At 40.4% G+C, this 22,378-nt stretch overlaps 1 protein-coding gene across 1 annotated transcript in view; it reads right to left on the bottom strand.

The window, feature by feature from the left end:
* The window catches only part of MAPKAPK5 (mitogen-activated protein kinase-activated protein kinase 5), a 33,804-nt gene that overhangs the window by 8,048 nt on the left and 3,378 nt on the right, over positions 1 to 22,378 (bottom strand). Inside the window, exons 2-9 of the mRNA XM_012730884.1 lie at positions 13,998 to 14,071; positions 13,462 to 13,537; positions 12,682 to 12,779; positions 11,135 to 11,243; positions 9,662 to 9,751; positions 8,920 to 9,015; positions 2,563 to 2,643; positions 418 to 605 (exon numbers count right to left, since the gene is read on the bottom strand). Coding sequence (XP_012586338.1) covers positions 418 to 605; positions 2,563 to 2,643; positions 8,920 to 9,015; positions 9,662 to 9,751; positions 11,135 to 11,243; positions 12,682 to 12,779; positions 13,462 to 13,537; positions 13,998 to 14,071 — 812 coding nt within the window. The remainder of the gene's footprint in view (positions 1 to 417; positions 606 to 2,562; positions 2,644 to 8,919; positions 9,016 to 9,661; positions 9,752 to 11,134; positions 11,244 to 12,681; positions 12,780 to 13,461; positions 13,538 to 13,997; positions 14,072 to 22,378) is intronic.

The following is a 22,378-nucleotide window of genomic DNA, read 5'->3' as shown; positions in this document are numbered from 1 at the left end:
TGTACTTCCGCAGCAGCCAAAGGATGGAACACCAACAGCGTCAGTGTCGTCATCTTAGCGCCCTGGTTCAGTTCTCGGCACCAAGTCTGCCCCAGACTGGCTGACAGGTAAGAAGGTCACACCAGGAGTTGACCATTTAAAGTCCTGTAGTAATAACCACACACCCTGGCCACTGAGGCACCTGGCTGGGTTCCCAACCCTGGAGACAAGTTCTAAGAATGCAACAGGAGGAAGCACAGCTCCTTTTCACTGAGGTGTGGAGATTGAGAACTCCTGTAGGATTTCTGAGGGCTAAGATTTCTGAAATGCTAAAATGGGAAGGAGCATGCCTGGGAAACAAGTGACTTTTCTCTCCCTAACATTTCCTTGAGCTGCACCACCTTAAGACCTCTTTGGCCTCCCCACCCAAGAACTCACTTCCTCACAACATCTTTGGCCATCTCTGAGATCTGGCTCCATTCTTCCTCTGGAAACTCAAAACTGCCCGTCATGATCTTTCTCCGCATATCCTTTGGGATAGTCCGGCTATGATGTTTGGAGTAAAAAGGAGGGTATCCACACAACATCACATAGATAATCACCCCAAGGGACCACAAGTCACAGCTCTGAAAGCAAAAAGAAAATAGTCATTCATCGAGGCAGAACCCTAATATAAAAACTCCCCACATAGGGCCTCCCTGGTGGCCTACGAGTTATGTCTCAGCTTGCTAAGGCCTGAGTTTGATTCCGGCCAGGGAGCTGACCCACATGGCACAGCAGACCTTTCCTGTCTTGCCTGCTGCTCCCCTCAGCAGTGTGTTTCAGTAAAGCAGCCTGTTCTGCTCCCCACTCTGTCTCTGATGAATCCTCTCACTCCCTGAATCTCTGGCCTACACCCCTGTTCTTCTGTGAAAAAAAAAAAAGAGAGAGAGAGATTGAAAATTAAAATAAAATAAAATAAAAAGAAATAAACTCCTGACATTCACAGGCTGACAACTTCAAGAACCACTTTAGAGAGTCTGGAAAAGTTTCAGGAAGTCTTAAGAGAACTAACCTTTATATACATTTATCGTACCGGGTCCAGAAAGAGATAGTGTACTGCCTTTTCACTATCCTCAGTTCCCTGTCATCTTCATCTACATATCCATCTTGAGTCTCCAAGCAGCATCACTTTTTTTCTAATTTATTCGGTGACTCCAGCACCTGCTTCAAAAGGTCCTAAACCTCTTATGCTTTAGAACTCAGATGTTTGATGTGTAGGCCACAGTTTTAAAACTGTAATAGTATCAGGTAACATTTAGGAACACTTACTATGTGTTCTAGACATTGTTCTAAGTTAGATTTTAGTTTTTTTCACTATATAATTATTTTTAAGTCCAGATTTTACAATACAAGAACCAGAGCTTTCTCTCAGACTGAAATTTCTAAATTCTCAATCGGCTTATGGATTCAATAGGGGTATTTCTTCTTGTCTAACTTGGTTTCCAGGAAGATCTCATGGGTCATCTGATCAAATGGAATTATGTTTTTCAACTTCTCCAGCTCTTTGTGGTATTCCTCAATCCTGGTCTGTGAGAAACTCAAAAATTCAGCACAACTTTTCATATTTCCTTTTTCTTTAGCATCTGCCTGGACAGTGTATTTATCTTCTGGCACAGGAAATTTCAGGGCATTAAATTTCTTCTCAAAGCTGATCTACCAACCTCTCTTTACCAGGTAGGCCTTGTAATAAGCCCAACCAATAGCAGGTAGATTTTAGGTAGAGTAGCCAACCTGGAGGTACAGTTGGCTCATTCCAGGATTTCAGGGACTTGGCAATGGTTTTTAGGTTACAGGGGATCATGTCCCCAAAATCTAACCCGTCATTGGTTTTTTTTAGAGCAGTTTTTTACATATCTTAAGATCCTTCACCAACCCTGGAGGCCCAGAGGTCACCACGGAAAGTAATAGAGGTTAAGTTGGGTATTTTATGGGGCAAGAAAAAATGGTGCCATAAATGGTCATGGATCATTCTCAACAAAAAAGTAAGACAATCATGTCTTTTTTTTTTAAGGATTTATTTATTTATTCATATAGAACTGGGGTACAGACCAGAGATGCGGAGGGTGAGAGGATTCACCAAGGACAGAGTGGGGAGCAGAACAGGCAGATCGACGAAGTCCACTGCTGAGGGGAGCAGCGGGCGGGTCAGGAGAGGTCTGCCGCGCCCTGTGGTCACCTCCAGGGCAGGCGGGGATCGAACTCAATGCGGAAGCGGCTTAGGCTTCTTAGTGCAGCGCTTTAACCCGCTGCGCCACCAGGGAGGGCCCACAATCATGTCTTTTAATGTGGTCAGTGGATAAACAGCTAGCCAAGTAAACAGCCTACAGCTAATCACAGCCCTTGGTTCTTGCTGTAAAGCTTAAATTGTAAAAGCTGTATTTTATAATTCATCAGACAAGAACTTGAGCTCCAAATACCCTTTGGCATCTGTGACTGCTTCCAGCCTTTTTGGCAGGAATGTTAAGGGATAAGAAAGAACTTGTCACATTCCCAGAGGATCACAAAACAAAAACCTCACAGGAGAAGAGGGGTTTCCCCTACCTTGTTGTAAGTGTATGGTGTTGGTGAGGTAGGTATGATGCCAGATTTCTCTTTCTGATGCCTTCTCTGCGCTTCCAGTACCTGTCAAAATCAGATCAAGGGCACGATTAACAGAAAATAACACCAATCACCTGTGACGTGAGACAACTGCCGGAAGGCTGGAGGGGGTAAGTGGTGGCAGTCATTAATCAAAAAGAACCACATACACACAACACTTTCAAAGACCCTTTTTCCTTCACGCAGTGTTTGTGTTTGGCTACATCAAGAACATGAAAATCAAAGTCCCTGGAAAAGATTTCTCCTCTTCTGGCCCATCTGCAATCACTGACTTTTTCCTGGGGACTTCACGTACACCTGTGTAAAAGCAGGTTCAGTGCACTGGTGGCCAGTCAGGACTGTAACAGTCACATCAGCCTGGATGTAAATGCTGCCAAGAGATAAACACCGTCACCCCTGGGCCATCATCTGGCCACGCTCTCTGCTGTCTTGTGCATCAAGACTCCTGGGCATAAAAAACTGGACCCCACACCATTTCTGCCAAAGAGACGCGCTGGTGCGGCTCAGTGCCGTCAGGCCGCGCCCTCGCACCCTCACCCTTTGTGTCATCCTGGCCCCCTGCTGACAAACTGCTCTTTGCAGGCGCTGACAGCTGCTACACCTTGGCCAGGGTTTGCACTGGCACTTTGAGAAACTTTGCCAAGACCACCTTTGAGAATCCCCAAGATATATGGCTGTTTTACCCCAAACATCTAGAAACTTCAGTCTCCTTATCTAGAATCCCCTGACCATCACCAGTCTGTAACAGGCTCCAGTTGTATTCACCCATAGTGGTTGCACACAAGAAGAAAATGACTAATTAAACCTGAAAAAATACCACTATGACAGCATAAAAGACAGCAAATTAAGGATAAATCTAATAAGATATGAAAGACTTATACTGAAAACTATACAAATATTACTGAGGAAAACTAAGGACAAAAATAAATGGAGCAGAATATCTTGATCATGGCATAGAAGGCTCAATACTATTCAGGTATCAGTGATCCACACTGAACCACACCTCTAAAACAATCCTCATCAAAACCCCAACAATTTTTTTTTTATAGAAATCAGTAGCTTATTCTAAAGTTCATAAGGAAATGCAAAGAAATTAGAAGAGTCAAAATAACAATGAAAAAGAACAAAGTTAGAAAGTTAACACTTTTTATTTCAAGAATCATACTGAAGTTATAAAAGTCAAGACAGTATGGTATTGTTGTAAAACACATAGACAAATGGAACGGAATAGAAAATCTAGAACTATGCCCATATAATATACATAATTTTTTAAAAAAGATTTATTTATTTATGCATACAGAAATGGGGAACAATCAGAGGTGCAGGGGTGGTGAGAGGATTCACCAGACAGGATGGGGAGTAGAACAGGCAGACAGACAGCACACTACTGAGGGGAGCAGCGGGAGAGAGAGGAGAGGTCTGCCGCGCCATACGGATCACCTCCAGGGTGGAGATGGAACTTGCAGAAGTGGCCACAGCTTGGCTTAGCTTCGCAGTCCAGCACTCCAAGCCACTGCACCGCCAGGAAGGGCCCCTAATATATATAATTTTAACTGATTTTTGACAAAGCCTCAAAAGTAATGTAATGGAGAACTTTTTTTCTAGTCTTTTCATCAGTGATGGAATAACTGGCAACTCAAATACTAAGACATGAAATTGGATCATATACTTTATAAAAATTAAATTAAAGGCCTCTCTGGTGGTGCAGGGGTTAAAGACACATGGCTATCAAGCTATCACCAACCACTGCAAAATGAGTTCAATCCCCAGCCAGGGAGCTAACCCACATGGTGCAACTGACTTCTCCTATCTTGCCCACTGCTCCCCTCAGCAGTGTATTTCAATAGATCTGTCTGTTCTGCTCCCCACTCTGTCCCTGATAAATTCTCTTACCACCACACCCCGAACCCTTACTGCACCTCTGGCCTACACCCCAGTTCCTGTATGCATAAATAAATAAATCTTATAAAAAAATAAATCAAAATAAAATGGATCATGTTCCTAAATGTAAAACTTATAGGGGGAAACCATTGATACTGTATTAGACAAAGATATCTTATGTGGGAAATAAAACACTGATAAATTGACTGATAAATTAGTATTCACCAAAATTAAAATACACCTTTAAGAAAATGAAAAGATAAGCCACAGTCTATAAGAAAATCTTTCCAAGCACGTATCTTATAAAGGATGTATATCCTAAATATATAAAGTACTCTCAAATTCAGCAATAAGGAAACAACTAGGGCCCTCCCTGGTGGCACAGATGATTAGAGCACAGCACTAAGAAGCTAAAGCCACTTCAGCATGAGTTCGATCCTTGCCTAACTGGGAGCTGACTCACACATGGCACAACAGACCTCTCTTGCCCTGGCTGATGCTCTCCTCAGAAGTGTACTTCGTAGATCAGCCTGTTCTACTCCCTTCTCTGTCTCTGGTAAAGCCTCTCACCACCCCTCTGGCCTGTACCCCAGTTCTGTATGCATAAATTAAAAAAAAAAAAAGAGAACAACTAAATTTTTTTAATGGCAACAGATTTGGACACTTCACCCAAGAAAATATAAATATGGCAAAGAAGCACTATGAAAAGATGCTCGATATCACTATTCATGAAAGAAATGCAAATTAAAAGCACAACAAATTATCCCTCCAGTGGCTAAAAGACTGTCTATACCAGATGCTGGTAAAAATATGGAGGACCAGGAACTTTTATGTATTTTATACAGCAACAATGCAGGGATGTAAAATTGTACAACTTTGGAAAACAATTCGGCAGTTTCTATTCTACGTTACGCATTCAAAGATTAAATAAACATCTCTACCTTATGATCTAGCCATTCCACTTCGCTTTTTTACCCAAGAAGAAAGGAAATAAATGACTGTCCATACAGAAATTGTACACATAATTGTTAAGTTTTACTTATAATAACCAAAACTGAAAACAACCCAATGTTCATCAATAGTAAACAAACAAACAAACCATGGTGTCCCTACATAATACTAAGCAGTAAAAAGGAACTTCTGATTCATGCAATAATGTGGATAAATCTTAAACATACTTATGTGGAGCGAGAGAAACCCCGTCCCCAAAAGAAAATATTGTGACATTCTACTTTCCACATGGATCTATAGAAAGTGAAACTAATCTCTCATGACAAAGAGCAGAGCAGTGGTCACCTGGGAATGAAGGGACAGAAAGCAGGAGTAGATTACCAAGGGGTCATAAAAAAACGTTTGGGGTTGATGGATATGTTCAGTATTTTGTGGAGATGATGGTTAATGAGAGAGAGAATGTGTGTATGTGTTGTGTGTTTTTGTATGTACATTCACACACATATATACACATTACATAAATATGCCCGAAGTGTACCATTTAAATATCTTTAAGTGTGATCACTTACATCTCAATAAAATATTTTTTAAAAGAGGGCTCCTTTCGTAAAGCCAATCTTTAAAAGTTTAAACAAGCACCAACCATAAAAAGACAAGTAATAGTCTGGCCAGTGAATGAACCTATATTCCTATCATATGCAACAAGAATACTGGACAAAATAAAAAAGTAACTGTCTTCTGACCTTTAGCAACAGGTAATGCAGGTCCTTGCATAATATAATGACTCTACAGTCTGCCAAGAGATATTTCCTATAAGGTAATGAGGCAAAGCTGAAAGTGGAGAAGTAACATTAAAAAAAATCTTCAACGTGCCACAGTCCCCACCGTAAGTACAAGACTTACAAGCCAGTGACGCACTCACTGATGGCAACAACAAAATGCAAGCCCAGCTCAACTTCTGAGTAGGCTGATTCAGTCCCCTACACCACACTGACAGCCTAACAGCAGAAGCAAGCCCACTTCTAGGCATAAATACCATGTATCTCCATCTCTATAAAGCCTAAAAATATTTAAAAGGTAATAAAGGATTATCATAATTTAAACCAAAAAAATTCAACAAGATGGTTAAATGTCTTGAAAGACACAAACCTAATCCTAACTCCAACCCTAAACCCTAACCTTAACAATTTGTTAATTATCGAAATACATCCTTTCTAAAATTATTGAAGTTTTTCGGGTTTACTTTTTGCTCCTTATCATAAGAAAACTAAAAGTTTATTGTCATGTCACCAAAAACAAAAATTTAAAGCATGTGTTTATGTGTTAGTTTTCCAGTCTAGAGAAATGGTAATATAACCACTGTTACAATGTCTTACAATCTGAGAACTAAAAACTAGGATGTAATAATTCTGAATGCAAATAAAGTGAATGCTTTAAAAGGAAGGAATATATTCGGAATGGATGTTTTGAAGGTCTTGGGAAGAATTTAGTAGCAAAATGAAATGGCATTAAAAAACAGGAAAGCAAAAGAAAGTGTCGAAGGTATAAGTATCTTAGGAAAAGAAATTTTATGTGCACAAATGATATGCTATAGGGATATTTAAGTTTAGTAACAGTAGTGTACTTATGTAAAACCAAACTTTAACTTCTTTTTCATTGGAAAAAATGACTGAAGTATTCTTAAACTGTTTTTACTAGTTTTCCTAACAAAATTAAGACTTTTTGCTAATCTAAAATCCTGGTGCTTTCTTCCCTTCAGGCTTTTTCACTGAAAATAATCTAATACTGTCAGCATTCTTGAGCATTATTTAAAAAATAGATTTACTAAAAAAATAAAAAATAATAAAAAATAGACCTACTTTTAAAAACCTCTGGTCATTCTAGGTAATGAAGTGTTATTTTATAAATTTCCATGTCCAGGGTATGGAAAGACTTTATTTAGAGAACAAAAACTACTAACCATGAAAAAAAAAAAATCAATGAATTGGACTTGATCAAAGTTGTAAACTTGTATTATTCCAAAGACCATTAAGAAAACTGAAAAACAAGCTACACGCTAAGAAATATATTTGCGACTCCTCTGTGACAGGCAGAATGATGCTTCTCAACATATCCACGCCCTAAATCCTGGAATCTCTGAAGACAGTACCTTACATGGCAGAAGGGATTCTGCAGATTTGGTTAAATTCATAATCTTGAGATAAGGTGACTGTCCTGGATCATGGGGGGAGACACGTCACAAGAGTCCTGATAAGAGGAGTTAAAAGGCAGAGAATGGAAGATGCTATACTGTTGGTTTTCCGAATGAAAAAGCCACAGCCAAAGAATGTGGATGGCCTTTAGAAGCTGGAAGAGGCCAAGGAGTAGATTCTCCCCCTAGAACTTCAAAAGGAACACAGTTTGCTGATACTTGAACCATTTTAGTCATCTAAACCCCAGAAACTATGAGGTAATAAATATGTGTGCTTTTTAAGTCACTAAGTTTTTGGCAATTTGCTACAGCAGCAGTACAAAATTAATACATATATACAATAAAGAACCTGTATGCAAAATAAAAAACAAAAGGACAAAAGATGTGCACCTGTATTTCATAACAGAATGCCCTGGCTCTGCTGTTATTTCATTTAAAAAAAAAAAAAAAAAAAACACACTCAACAGTAGCCATCAGGAAAATGCTATAGTTACAGTCACAATGAAAACACACAAAGCACCTACCAGAATGACTAAGATCACAAATACTAAACATGAGCTGGTGGTAAGAATGTGAAGCAGCTGAAACTCATACATTGCTGGTGTATATACAAAATGTACCATTTTGGGGAAAGATTCTAAAGGGAAAAACATGTCCTCGAAACTTTTAAATCAGTGTTTCTAGCAGCTTTCTTTATAAAGCCAGAAATGGGAAATAAGTCCAAAAAGCCTTCAGTTGTCAAATGGATAAACAAACATGGCTTAGTCAGATCTTGGAACACTACTAGGCAGTGAAAAGGAAATATGCAGCAACACAGACACATTCAAGAACATGCTAAGTGAAACACAAAAGGTAAATGAAGTCCATTCTTATGAAATTCTACAGCAGACAAAACTAAACAGTAATGACAGGAAGCAGATCATAGATGAATGGGGCTAGTTAAGCTGGGAGAAGACTCACAGCAAAAGTGCACAGGACAGTTTTTGAAGTGATGGAAAGGTTCTGTATCTTGATTGTGGTTGTAACCATTAGTCCATTGAAAAAACTCATGAAACTACTTATAGTAGGAGTTATTTCACTGGAGAATAATCATGTCTCAATAAAGCTGACTTTAAAAGATTCACGTGCCTAAATCTAAGCCATTTGTAGGTTACTGAAACTGAGACCTTCCCCTCCCATTTGTTAACGCATATGTCAGCCTGTGCCACAGAGTAAAAGAAACCCAATTACAGGGCAGTTTGGTGATACCTTCTATGGAAGAAACTACACAAGCTTACCTGAGGTGCTACATAATATGGGGTGAATTGGGGTGTCATCAAATCACCTTGGTCAATTTTGGCAAATCCAAAGTCACATAACTTCACAGGGGCATCCTGAAATTAAACAAACAGCAGTCACAGCTCCAGAATTCTCAGAAAAAAAAAATAAAGGAAAATCCAGGTATACAATTTGTTACTTTGAGCTCTCAAAAGTTTTGAGCTGAGACCTATGCCTACAAATAGTGTAGGTCTGAAGACAATAATTCATATTAAAGAACTGATCTTAACAATACAAAAGGAAGGAATTTCTACGCACCCTTTATAATTTATAAAGGCAGCGCTAAAATCAAGATCTTAAGTCAAATGCCTCCTGACTCTATCTCGTGATGCATCATCTCTTTCAATTCAGGGAGCTGCTTCACTCTGAACATCAGTTTCATGACAGCCAGAGCGGCATATCTGGGGACAATATGCACAGGTAGCGGGGACTGGAGAGAAAGACACACCTTACCAAGGTCAACAACAAACGCAACTCTTAAGTTGCAAGGTAATATTCAACATATAACATATAACAGTGATCAAAAGCAGGATATGGTTCAATTTCTCTAAGCCTCTAGTAAGGCGAAAAGTAAGAAATGGAAGCTGCTTGAAACACTGGCATAGTTTCTTCATGGATTCAGTGACTCCAAACACACACACACCCATTCCTGACCTGTGCGGAAAGTGGCAGTGCCAAAATAATGAAAAACACATCTCTCACCAAAGAGTTATCCTTGAAGAGCAGATTCTCAGGCTTGAGGTCTCTGTGTGCGATGTTTAACAAGTGACAGTGCTGTAGAGCCAAAGCTATCTAGAAAAAGACAGAATGGAGCAACCATTTCTTAGAAAAGTTAACTGCAGTGCCCCCAGCTTAGAGAACTCAGAATGTTTTTTTTTTTTTTTTTTTTTTTTAAAAAAGACCCTTAATTAAATCAACTAAGACTTTAAAGCAGAAATTAAGACTTTGGGTTCCAAGAAGTTGAAATGAATTAAGTGGGGATGGCAGCCTGTACTGTGTTAAACAAAAAGTGAATAGTCAGAATAAACTGTCCAAAATGGGAAAAATGAAATGCTTTTACTTCCGCTCATCTGCAATGTGGCAAATGTTGCAAAGAAAACACAGTGCCTGGTGTGTCCAGCCTCATCAGAGCAGCAGGCAGGCACTAGTGCTGGGCACAGAAGAGAGCTCTCCAGGGAGCTCAGCTTCAAGCTTTACCTTCAAGAAAAATGGGGAGCAGCTGATGGGATTCTTCCACCTCATGTTCCAACTTGTTCACTGTACGCGTTGAAAGGGCTGCCTATTTAGGAGGATGTGGTGGGTTCTGTTTCAGAGATTGCCAGAGCACATCACTTGTCCTCATATTTGAAAATTACCAAGTATAATTTAAAAAATTAAATAGAACAAGTACTACCTGTTCTTCAATGCTCAGCATGAAGCTGACCTGGAATTCCAAGCATCCTTTCCTCCCTACTAAGAAAGGAGGCAGCAAAAAGTGTTTAAAGTTCCTGAAAAACCTGCAGGAATTTTCAAGAACCAACAGGGCTAGATGCTGCTGCTCTCTTTGCCCTTAGTTGCTTGACCTTGAGAATGGCCTTGAGGGTTTAGCCTTTCACCCTGAGTTATTTACAATTAGATATCTAGTACTGTTTATTAAATAAATCACTTCTCTAGCAATAAACTATGATGTCAAATTAGAGAATATAGCCAATATTAACCCAGAATTACAAAGACCTTAGAATACTATTAAAATCTGGAAAAATGAAAAAAGGTGATTCATAATTAAAAATATCTTGTATTCAAGTGTCTTAGAAACTATTTTTACACTGTACAGTCTTTCAGGGTGTATCAGCAACATTTTACTCAAAATTCAATAATAATTCTTAGAAGTTATATGTCTAGAGGTATCTTCAGTTTACAAAGGAGTCAAGATTACCTTCCAGAATTTATTTAAATCTCACAATGGGCAAACAATTGATGGTCACTTAAGAATATAAAATACAGTCCTGCCCTCCCACCCTCCAAGCATAAAGGGGTCCCATTTCTCCTGTCAGGGCTTCTTTTCTGATTACATAACAAAGCAGGCAATGAGGGAGCAAACAGAGCTTTCCTTCAAGCTTTCTTTTATTCCCCCCAATGAAATTGTGCTTGTTAACCAACACTGTTGGCAGTTTGACTGGGACGGGGTTAACTTGCCTGCTTTGTTACTTGGCTGGCTTGCTTCTCTGTAAAGTGCCGGTGCTGGCTGATTCTGTGAAATAGCTCTCCCCCTTCCATCATCTCCATAACAATTAAGAGTCGAGCCCTGTTTGAAAGCATTTGATTTTGTTAAGTTTAAAAAAAAAAAAAAACCTGAAACATTAAGTACCTAATCTAAAGACACCCTCATCTACAAAGTATGTAACTTCTTCCTCAATCCAGTTCTACCAAGCCAGCCCCCTGACGCTGACCCCCTTGTCACCAGTGACCAGACACTAAGGGTAAGGGACATCCATGACATTAAACTTTCTGAGAAACTAAAGTTGGAGCAAAATTATTAGCTTTGAAGACAGTGATCCTTCTGAAGATACAAATTGTACTGCTCGATGTTAAAGAGGTGGCAATCTTTGAAGTGACCTGTTTGGCATATGCATTTTAAGGTATCTAGACTGAAAATGTATTGAAAACAGATGATGACTTGATGTAGAACATGAACTTCACATTATTTGGCTGGGTGTTGGACTGTCCTGACTACTGACTCTGTGTGTGTGTACACTCCCCATCCTCACTCTGTTAATTTTCCATGTGGCCCACAGCATGCCAAAGAAGACAGCTGGAAAGGGTTACTGGGCTGTTAAATGAGAGCAACATTTTCATGTTCTTAAAAAAACATGAAATTTTCTGAATTGTGGTTACCATTTTTTATATGCTTCCAGCTTCTATCCAAATGCTTTCACCAGGAGAGCACAGTTGTGAGCAATAACCATCCAATTTCACATTTGTTTTGACAAATCTGTCTTCTCTCTCCACCTAGAAAACAACCTCCCCTCTTCAAGTCCCCGTCCCTGCACAACAGCTCTGTGAGACACCTGCCTCCCTAACCGATAGGGAGCAGCTCTCCTTGGTAAATTCAAGCTTTTTTAAGGATGCCTCTTTTTGTGTCTATTACATGTATTCATTATATGCATATCACATGGTTAGGATGACAGACTGACACCTGCACTTCCCCAACACAAACTTAATTTTGGAATTCCCTGCAAGAGACTTAGAATGTCACCCATTTGATGACTAAAATGATACTGTTGATTTCTTCTTTTAAAAGGAATATCAGACTAAGCAATATGGGCTTTTTGACATAATCTCTAAGGCTCTGTTAACAATACGTGGCCCCCCTTTCACTAGTAGGAAATAAAATGTTTTAACTCCTCATTAAGTGCTTTATTTGAAAGTGAAAGTAATCACAATAATCAGGAGGCAGGGAGAGTGGATGGAGTATAGATGAAACAAGTGGGTAACTGTTGGTGAATTTGCTTTTACAAATGTTTAAAATTTTCCAAAATAAAAAAGAAAATTAAGTAAAGGAGCAGAAAGAAGGGAGGTAGGCAGGAATGGAGAAAAAGGGAACAGAGGCTATAGGAGAGGAGAGCAGGAGGGAGGGTGAGGGCAAAGGGGGAAGAGGGAATGGAAGAGCGTGTGGCCAGCGGACACCCACCCTGGCCTGCACTGGAAAGTTGGGCACATGGAGATACTGAGCAGTGTCTTACCTGGGGCTGGACTCATGAGGAAACTGTACACTGTTAGCAAACACTTCAATAATCTGAACTATGTTGGGGTGTGTGGCACACATCATGTGCAGGCGTACCTGAAAGGGAGCAGAGGAAACATTTCTGTCCATAGGGAATGCCAGCATCTCTCTGAAATTCCCCTAAAACACTGACCACACTAGGTACCAGGCCTATAGCCCATTACAGTAAAAACCTTATCACCTAAAATAACGTAAAAAAAGTTTTCATAAACAGATTATCTCCTTGTAATAAATAATAAAATAAAACCTAACCAACACTTACTTTGTACTGTCCTATCAACAAATGAAAAACTTAGCAGTAGTTCATTTTATTTCAGAAATTATTCATAACTTAACAAAAGGACAAGTATTTCACTGCAGTTAATTAACATGCCATCATTATATCCAGGTAATTTAAAACAAATGCACATCTCAGAGCTACTGTACAGCCCACTTTCAAGATACCACGAGCCAGACTCATGTTACCTCATCTACATCCTTCGAGGACCTTTTCCAGGAAAGAAAAGTTGAAATTCATCTGAATGCTTCGGGGTACAAGAATCACATTGGTTGAAAAAGAACAGGAAGTGACCACGACCGACCGAGGTAGGTCTGATTTACAAGGATAACACGAATAAAGAGGGGTAAGATTCCTTATACACCTCTGGATTCTATCCATGAAACTACTTAACTTGAAAAAAGGACAAGTCTTAGGCATGACAAGTATTCAGACAATCAAAGCAATAAAAAAAAACCATACCTCATTTCTAGCTTTTGGACGATCAAAAAGAATTTTCAGTGCAAACCTTTCTTGGGTAGATTTCTTCACACAGACTCTAGAGTTGGAGGGAAAAATCTAAATTACAATCAAAATGAGCAGGTTTGTTCTTTGAGAACTGTAATTCTAATTGAGAATATATCCAGGTGTGTGAAAACAAACTTGGCCCCAGAATCACAGATAGAGGCAGAGAAGCATTTCTCACATCCTTCTCAAGCCACAGCACCTGAGCCCAAGAAAGTCAAGTCCAGCTTAGCAGAAAAGGAATACTGAATGGCCTCAGGGCTACAGATGACACTCACAGTGACTACTCTGGACATCTGCAATGATTCTATGCTGTAGACATTGTGTCTGTCACTTTAATATATGTCCAAATGATGAGAACAGGCTTAACAAATACCTCTTTAAAACGAAAGCTATGCCACAAAATGCCATACCTGATGCTTCCAGTTTACAATATATTTCAAATGGCCCATTTCAGAGTAATTTTATCAGAGGTCACACGTAGGGAATCTTACCTAACTGGACCACTGATTCCAGCTCCTAGCTTCTGAGTCCAATTGATACTGTATTCTTCTAAAATGGAGGTTTCCTATTATATAAAAGAGGGAGAGAATGATTTTCCAATTAAAGAGCTGAATAATTATGCAGGGATGGGACAATATCCTCATCTTCAGAATCTGATAAACAGAGCTTTGTGTTCTGTAGGTTTTTAATTAGAAATTTTGTCTAAATGACTGATAAAAGAAAAATGTTAACTGATAAAGGAAAAAGCAAAAACTTCAGGGTAAAAATCTTCAGTTCTTGGGCCCTCCCTGGTGGCGCAGCGGGTTAAAGCACAGCACTGAGAAGCTAAAGCCGCTTCCGCATGAGTTCGATTCCCGCCCGCCCCGGAGGTGACCACAGGGCGCGGCAGACCTCTCCTGACCCGCCCGCTGCTCCCCTCAGCAGTGTACTTCGTCGATCTGCCTGTTCTGCTCCCCACTCTTCCTGGTGAATCCTCTCACCGCCCCTGAGCCTCTGGCCTGTACCCCAGCTCTGTATGAATAAATAAATAAATCTAAAAAAAAAAAAAAAAAATCTTCAGTTCTTCTACAAGGTCCATTTGAACAGGAAATCAGTACTTTTTTTGGAGTGTGGGGGGAAGATAAGCTTTGAAAATGCTTCATTAATACTTATTTGCTAAAATGGTCAACTAGTATTTTCTGAGACTCCAGAAAAACTGGTCTAATAATATGTTGTTATGCTATAGATGCCTAAAATCTAAAATAAGTTAGAGATTGTTAGACTAACTGATAAATTTAGAATAAAAGTTCATGTAAAATTCCAGAAAGTCTCTGCAGTTTAATGAAAGTTCTTAGGGAATTCTTGTCTAGTCACTGTAGGGTGAGCTCCCACTGTCATATATATATATTTTTTTTTTTTAAAGATTTATTTATTTATTCATACAGAACTGGGGTACAGGCCAGAGATGCGGAGGGTGAGAGGATTCACCAGAGACAGAGTGTGGTGCAGAATAGGCAGATCGACGAAGTACACTGCTGAGGGGAGCAGCGGGCGGGTCAGGAGAGGTCTGCCACGCCATGTGGCCACCTCCGGGGCAGGCGGGAATCGAACTCATGTGGAAGCGGCTTAAGCTTCTTTGTGCTGTGCTTTAACCCGCTGCGCCACCAGGGAGGGCCACTGTCATATATTTTTAGGTAAGAAAGCCACGTGTTTAAATTCTGATAGGGCAAAACTCACTTTTCAGGGTTCTATAGGTAAAATAGGAAACAGACCCTTGAGAAACTAGGCCAGAAACTTGTAACACGTTCTAACTGTTTGGTTGCAGTAAAAATCTAGCAAGGCCATGTTTGACACTAGAATCCTGATTCCAGTTTCTGGGGGTAGGATATTACCTATTAACGCATGTACTGAGTTTATCTGTGCCAGATACAGGCTACATTCAGAAGGGAAAACAGAGCCTCTGCCCAATGAATAATGTATATTAAATAAGTTCAGAATACCCTTTATCTCCACCCTTCTGATTTTTTTAAAAGATTTTATTTATTTATGCATACAGAAATGTGGTACAGACCAGAAGTGCAGGGGCAGCGAGAGGACTCACCAGAGACAGAGTGGGGAGCAGAACAGGCAGATTGACGAAGTCCACTGCTAGAGAGGAGCAGTGGAAGAGACAGCAAAAGTATGCTGCACCACATGGGTCACCTCCAGGGCAGGGATCGAACTCGCACTGAAGCAGCCATGGCTTGGCTTAGCTTTGCAGTGCAGCACTCCAACCCTCTGTGTCACCATCCTTCTGATTTTTAATGAAATTCTTTATCACACAATAAATACCCAGTAACTATGGGATAAACAACTAGAAAGAGGGACTAAAGTCAGATGGTGAAAGGCGATTGTGTTGAGAGGGATAAACAAGATTACACAAGCTGTCTTCTGAAAACGAGGGGTTAAGGAGCTTGCCAAGGTCACAGTGAGTTATAAGCACTAACAAGACTGGAAGCAATGGCTTTGGCCTTTTTCCCAACATCGTTTGGGTGCCAGCTTGATCAGGGACAAATCTTGCCCAATCAGGGAAGTGACAGGCTGTCTCCACTCACCACCTCCTAAGCAGAACCCAAACCTACCCACTTAACCAGTCAGCCTGTTTCAAGTGTCCACTACGTAACTTGTTGGACTTATGTGCTCAAGAAGATAGAAAGAGCTAAGAAGGAATTGGAGTAATCTGAGCGTCCGCAGAATAAATTCGTTTGCCAAACATCTCCTCTCAACTACTCAGGAAAGACTCAGTTGGAAAAGAGATAAGTCTGTGAAGTGTGTAATGATCTGATCAAAGAGCTGTTCATAAGCTCAGTTCTTGGAATGTGAAAATAACATTAGATCAAATTCTTCATTGTACTGATGTTTGTCATCATCTGTCTGAATTCACAGAGGATATGACCGGAGTCTTGATGCTTGTCTTGGCAGAAGACAGGGGAAGTACAGACCTGATTTCTGAGCTACATTTTCATTTTCCCCTCCACCAAAACACCTATGCCCATACTTCACCTGCTTCTCTCCTCTGTCCCTTTCACCTTTTCCCCTAGTCATTCTGAAAACCATCATCTTCTTTTTGCAGAGTTCAAATTCTCATTCCTTCCACTGCTTGTGTATAATCGGCTTGGGGGTATTTATATCCAAAGATGAGTGACACCACCCAAAGTCTGTCTTTCACTCTGTGCCTGATCTCACTCAACATAATCACTCTAGGTCCATTCACTTTGTCCCAAATGCCACCATTTCATCTTTCTCATAGCTGTGTAATATCCCATTGAGTATATGTACTACAGTTTATCTATCTGTTGAGGAGTGTTGGGTTGGTCCCATGACTTAGCAGTTGTGTCGCTATCTATGTAAATGTAAACAATTCTTTTCCTATTTAGTTTTTTATTGTTATTTTGCTAGATGCCTAAGAGGTATTGCTGGGTCATAAGAAACCTCCACACCACTTTCCAAGCCAGCTGTGCCAGCTTGCATTCCCACCAACAGTAGATGAGAGCTCCTTTTTTATTACAACCTCACCAACATTAGTTAATTCTATTCTTTTGTATATGGGCCATTCTCACTAGGACCAGGCAGTATCAGTGTTATTTTAATCTGCATTTCTCTTATAACAAATGATGAACATTTTTTCATGTCTGTTGGCCATCTGAATGTCTTTAGAGAAGTGTCTACTGATGTCCTTTGCCCATTTTTTAATTATGTTGTTTCTGTTGGTGGACTGTGTCTATAAAATGTTGGAAGTTAACCCCTTCTCAGATGTATGGCATACAAATATTTTTTGTCATTCTGTAGATTGCTTTCTGTTTTTTGGAACATTTCTTTTGAGGTACAAAAGCTTTTAAGTTTGATATAGTCCCACTTGTCTATTTTTTTGTTCCCCTTGCTGTTGGGGTTGTGTTCCCAAATACCTCTTTGTGGTAGATGTCTTATAGAGTGTCCCCTATATTTTCTTTCAAGTACTTGTTTCTGTTTTTATGTCCAAATCTTTAATCCACTCTGAATTAATTTTGTGTGTGGAAATAGATACATCTTGCCTTATTTTTTTTTGCATGTGACTTTCCATGCTTCCCAGTGCCATTTATTAAAAGTACAAAAACTTTCCTTCACAGTATGGTTTTAACTACCTTGTCCAAGATTTACTGCCCTACTCCTGTGGGGTTATCTGTGGACTTTCAGTTGTTCCACTGGTCTGAGTTTCTGTGTTTGTTCTGCTACTATGCAGTTTTACGGTTGCTGTGCATGTGATCTGAAATCAGAGAATGGGATGCCTCCTTTTTTCTTCTTTTCTCTTAAGACTGCTTTAGCTATTGGGATCTTTTGTTGTTGCATATAAATCTGAAAATTGATTGTTCTGTTTCCTTAAAATAAGAGAGTCAGTGGTGTTTTGGTAAGTATTGTATTAAGACTGAACCACGTTTTCTTATACCTCTTGTTCTCTTTCCTGCACCTCTGGTGGTGGTGCCATTAGCAACTAGTCAGAGCTACAAATTCACTAAATCCAGCTGGGCAAAAATTACAATCTAATACCTGGCATCTAGTCTGTATAGAGATGCCATATTCTCTCACACATTTTAATAACAAAGAAAAAAGTAGGAATGCATAGATCAGTTAAATCACTTTACTAAGGGAAATTACTTGTACTTCAAAGGCATCAAAGAAAATCACACTGAAAATAATACATGGCCTTCAATTAGTGAGGATAGAGATACACGAAATGAATAAACTGCAGCAAATTACAACTCAGGCAAATGTATCCATTGCACATCTTCATAAATACTATTTAATAACCAGTGAATATATATAACAATGTAATAAATATTCACTGGATTAGAAAAATATCCAGCAATGATTTTGTAGTATGTACTGTGAATCAAATATGCTACACCTTTACACAATGCGATGTCAAATTTTTCCTTAAAAATTTTCAACTATAAGCATTAGAGACACCCTTTAGAGTTGAAGCTGCAAGTAAGAGTTTCAACAAATGGTGCTTAGAAAATTGTACACCCACATAAAGGACAAAACTGGACCCTTAATATACACAACAATTAACTCAAAATGAATAAAATTTAATATAAGTATATGGAATGCACTTGAAGCTTGTAATGTATGTCACTTCAATAGTTATACTAAAATATCCCCAAATTATTTTTCCACAAGGTAGAACCAGCGTTTTATCTGATAGAATTCTTATAAAGCTTAGTGGACACATATTAAAAGTTTAGCACATATTTTAGTATTAAATTGAAATGATTTTAGCTTACTTACTATTTTGGGCTATCCAAACGCCTAATTTTTGCCCTCAATATGAATGCATGAGAATTCACTACAGTGTTTTTCTCTAAAAGAACTTAGAGTGGAAAGTTTAGATGAGGAACATTATCCCTATGGCAAAGGGTTCATTGTGCTCAAGGGCAGTGCCAACATAACTTTTTTTTTTAATTGCTTTTTAATGAAGTACAGTTCTTTTGCATCCTTGTGAATATTCTGACAGTATAGGATTTCTCCCTCAGGCAGTTCTCCAGGCAGCAAAGCAGCCACAATTGTCCAGCATAGCCCATACTGTGCTCTTCCCCTCTGGATCCCTCAAATCAAGTCAGCTTCAAGGGTTGACTTTAAGGTGTTTCCCTGCAATAGCATTGATCACTATGGAAATGCAAATTAAAATCACAACGAGAAGCCACTACAGGCTGCTAAAACAGACGATATGAAATATTTGAGAAAAACTAGAACCTCAGACAGCATGACTGGTGGAAAGGAATAGTACAGCAGCTTTGGAAGTTTCTTAAAAAGTGAAACATAAATTAGCCGAACTGCCCAGAAATCCACACCAAGGTATTTACCCAGACAAAATTAAAACATATGTTCGCACCAAAATTTGTATGGGGAAGTTTCGTCCTTTTTTTTTTTTTTTTAAAGATTTATTTATTTATGCATACAGAACTGAGGGGTACAGGCCAGAGGTGCAGGGATGGCGAGAGGCTTCACCAGAGACAGAGTGGGGAGCAGAACAGGCAGTGACTGAAATACACTGCTGAGGGGAGCAGCGGGCAGGCCAGGAGAGGTCTGCCTCGCCATGTGGCCACCTCCGGGGCAGGCGGGAATCGAACCCATGCGGAAGTGGCCTTAGCTTCTCAGTGCAGTGCTTTAACCCGCTGCACCACCAGGGAGGGCCTAAAGTACTTTTGTTTTTAACCTATAAAACTGTTTCGTCCTTTTTATAGTAGCTAAAAGTTGGAGACAAGCTAAATGTCCATCAATTGGCGGTGGATAAACAAGACTATTACTCAGCAATTAAAAGGACCAAACTAAACTAAGGCACACGCTCATGGAAGAACCTGAAAAGCAGCCAAAAACAGCCACACGTGCTGTGTGTCAGTAATTTGGATTTCCTAGAGAAGACAAAACTAGTGACAGAAAGCAGGTGAGGGGCTCTTCTGTCAGGAAGTGGGAATGCAGGCAGATTAAAAAGTGGAATAAGGAACTTTCTAGAGAGGATGAAAATACTAATACTGGAAATTTCTAATACTGGATTGTGATGATGGCTGCACAATGATTACCGAAAGTCACTGACTTATGTACTTACAGGTTTGGCTGTGATCCTCAAGAGTAGTGACATTATGGAGCTCCAGGACTAGAGACAGAAATGGAGGACTGCACCTATTTTAGCCATTTGGCCTGATCCTAAAAGTCTTAAGATAGGATGACTGCTCTCAGGTAAGCAGCACACGCTGGAGAGCTATTTGGGTAGAGCCCAGGGGCAGCTCTTCCAGCTGGACTCTGGCAGCTGTTTTCATCATGCAGGGCAGCCTCAACAAAGCAAAGCGATGAATAAGCCACAGACCCAAACTTTTATTTGATGTAATTGCTGGTTTGCTTCCAAGTCAATACTGTTGTCAGATCTGATATTTCCAAATCTACTAGTCTATCAGTTGGACACACCCACATTAGCAACAAGACTCACTACCTGTCAAGTACATGAATACCTTAATATTGTAAGGAAATCAGTTTGGGCAGTAGACCAACTGAAGAACATTGCAACTTTAAACCACTGACACTGTGACCACTAACACTACACCCCATTACATACTTGCCCACTAGAATTCCGTCCCTCTTCTGCTCTTCACTCAAGAGTCAGAGTTGTTCAAAGGTCTACAAGGCCTCTGTGCTGCAGCTTCCTATTCCCTCTGTAACAGTCTTCACTGACCCACTGCGTTCCTGCCACTGTGCTTCCTGGGTCACTCAAGGCCTGCAACACCCTTCAGTGCCTTTATACCTGCTATTCCCACTGCCTCTAAGCTACCCTGAGAAGATGCAGGTTTGCTCGTTTCCCTTCAGAGCTGTATGCAAATTGACCTCCTCAGAGAGGCCATCACTTTTCTTTCTAAAATCATATCCTACTATCCTTTTAATGCCTGAAAATGTTTATTATCTAATTCTACCACTTAGCATATAAGCTCCATGAGAGCAGGGACATCTAGGTGGCCAGCTTTACACCTCTAGTGCCCAACAAAGCACTTGGCACAAAGCAGAAAATACTTTGTGGCTGCTACAAAACCTGCTACAGGGGCCCTCCCTGGTGGCACAAGGAGTTAAGACACAGCACTATGAGACTACCCACAGCCACTGCAGCACAAGTTCCATCCCCAGCCAGGGAGCTATCCTCATGTCTCTGGAAAGCTGGGGGGCAGCAGGTGGGATGGTATTTCAGTTGATCAACTGTAGTTCAGTTGACCTGCCTGTCCTGCTCCCCACTGTCTGTGGTGAATTCTCTCACCACCACACGCCCCCATCCCACACCTCTGGCCTGTACCCCAGTTCTTGTATGTATAAGTAAACAAATTTTAAAAAAAGCTACATATGCTTTGATTTAAAACCCAGTCATGTAACTTCAAGGAACAATTCAAGACCCTACACGAATAAAATCCAAACCAAAAGAAAACAAGTGGATATATCAAAGCAGTCTTTTAGAAAACCTTTATTTCTTTTACAATTTGATATTCTTTGATGTGAGTTTTTTTTAATGCCTCCTTTAAATGATAAAGTTGCTTTGAAATGACTGATTATTTCTATTAACTTTACCACCCAAAAAACTGTTAGAAGTGTAAATTCTTTTTTTTTAAAGATTTATTTATTCAGACAGAACTGGGGTACAGGCCAGAGATGCGGAGGGTGAGAAAACCCACCAGAGACAGAGCGGGGAGCAGAACAGGCAGATCGATGAGGTCCACTGCTGAGGGGAGCAGCGGGGGGTCAGGAGAGGTCTGCCGCGCCCGCGCCCTGTGGTCACCTCTGGGCGGAGTTGGGGATCGAACTAGCGCTGAAGCAGCTACCACTCGCTCGCTGTGCTGCACCTTCCTGTTGCGCCCCCAGGGAGGGCCCATATATGCAAACTTCAAGCTTCGGTGTTCAAAACTTAAGTCCAATTTCCTAGTTACCGTTAATGTTCTAACTCAATACTTTAGTGACTCATAATCTGCTTATTTAACGCGCAGTAATAGCAAGGGGGTAAAAGGATTTCGGGAAAGTTGTCATTTTGGAACACACATACTTGCTTTCTTTTGATGACAGAGCAGTAAGTCACAGAACAATGTTGGCTCTTCCTAAATAAGTTGAGTAATTTCCTGCGAGGACAGCGGAGACGACAGGTCCGGGCAGGGCAAGCGCAGGGGAAAATGAGAATCCTCCACTCGCCAGAGGCTGGCTCGGTGAAAAGGCGAGCGGCTCCCCGAAACTGCGCGTTCCCATAGGGCGGGTCGCGAGCAGGCGAGGCGAGGGGTCACGTCCACCTCTGAGGGGACTGCTCGCGCCGGTCATCCCGAGCCCTGCGGCGGGGCCCGGCCGCCCCTCGCCCGGG

Source organism: Condylura cristata, unplaced genomic scaffold (genome assembly GCF_000260355.1).
Source record: "Condylura cristata isolate star-nosed mole 26May11 unplaced genomic scaffold, ConCri1.0 scaffold00029, whole genome shotgun sequence".
NCBI classification, from domain to species: Eukaryota; Metazoa; Chordata; class Mammalia; order Eulipotyphla; family Talpidae; genus Condylura; species Condylura cristata.
This window is presented reverse-complemented; position numbering and strand designations above follow the sequence as displayed.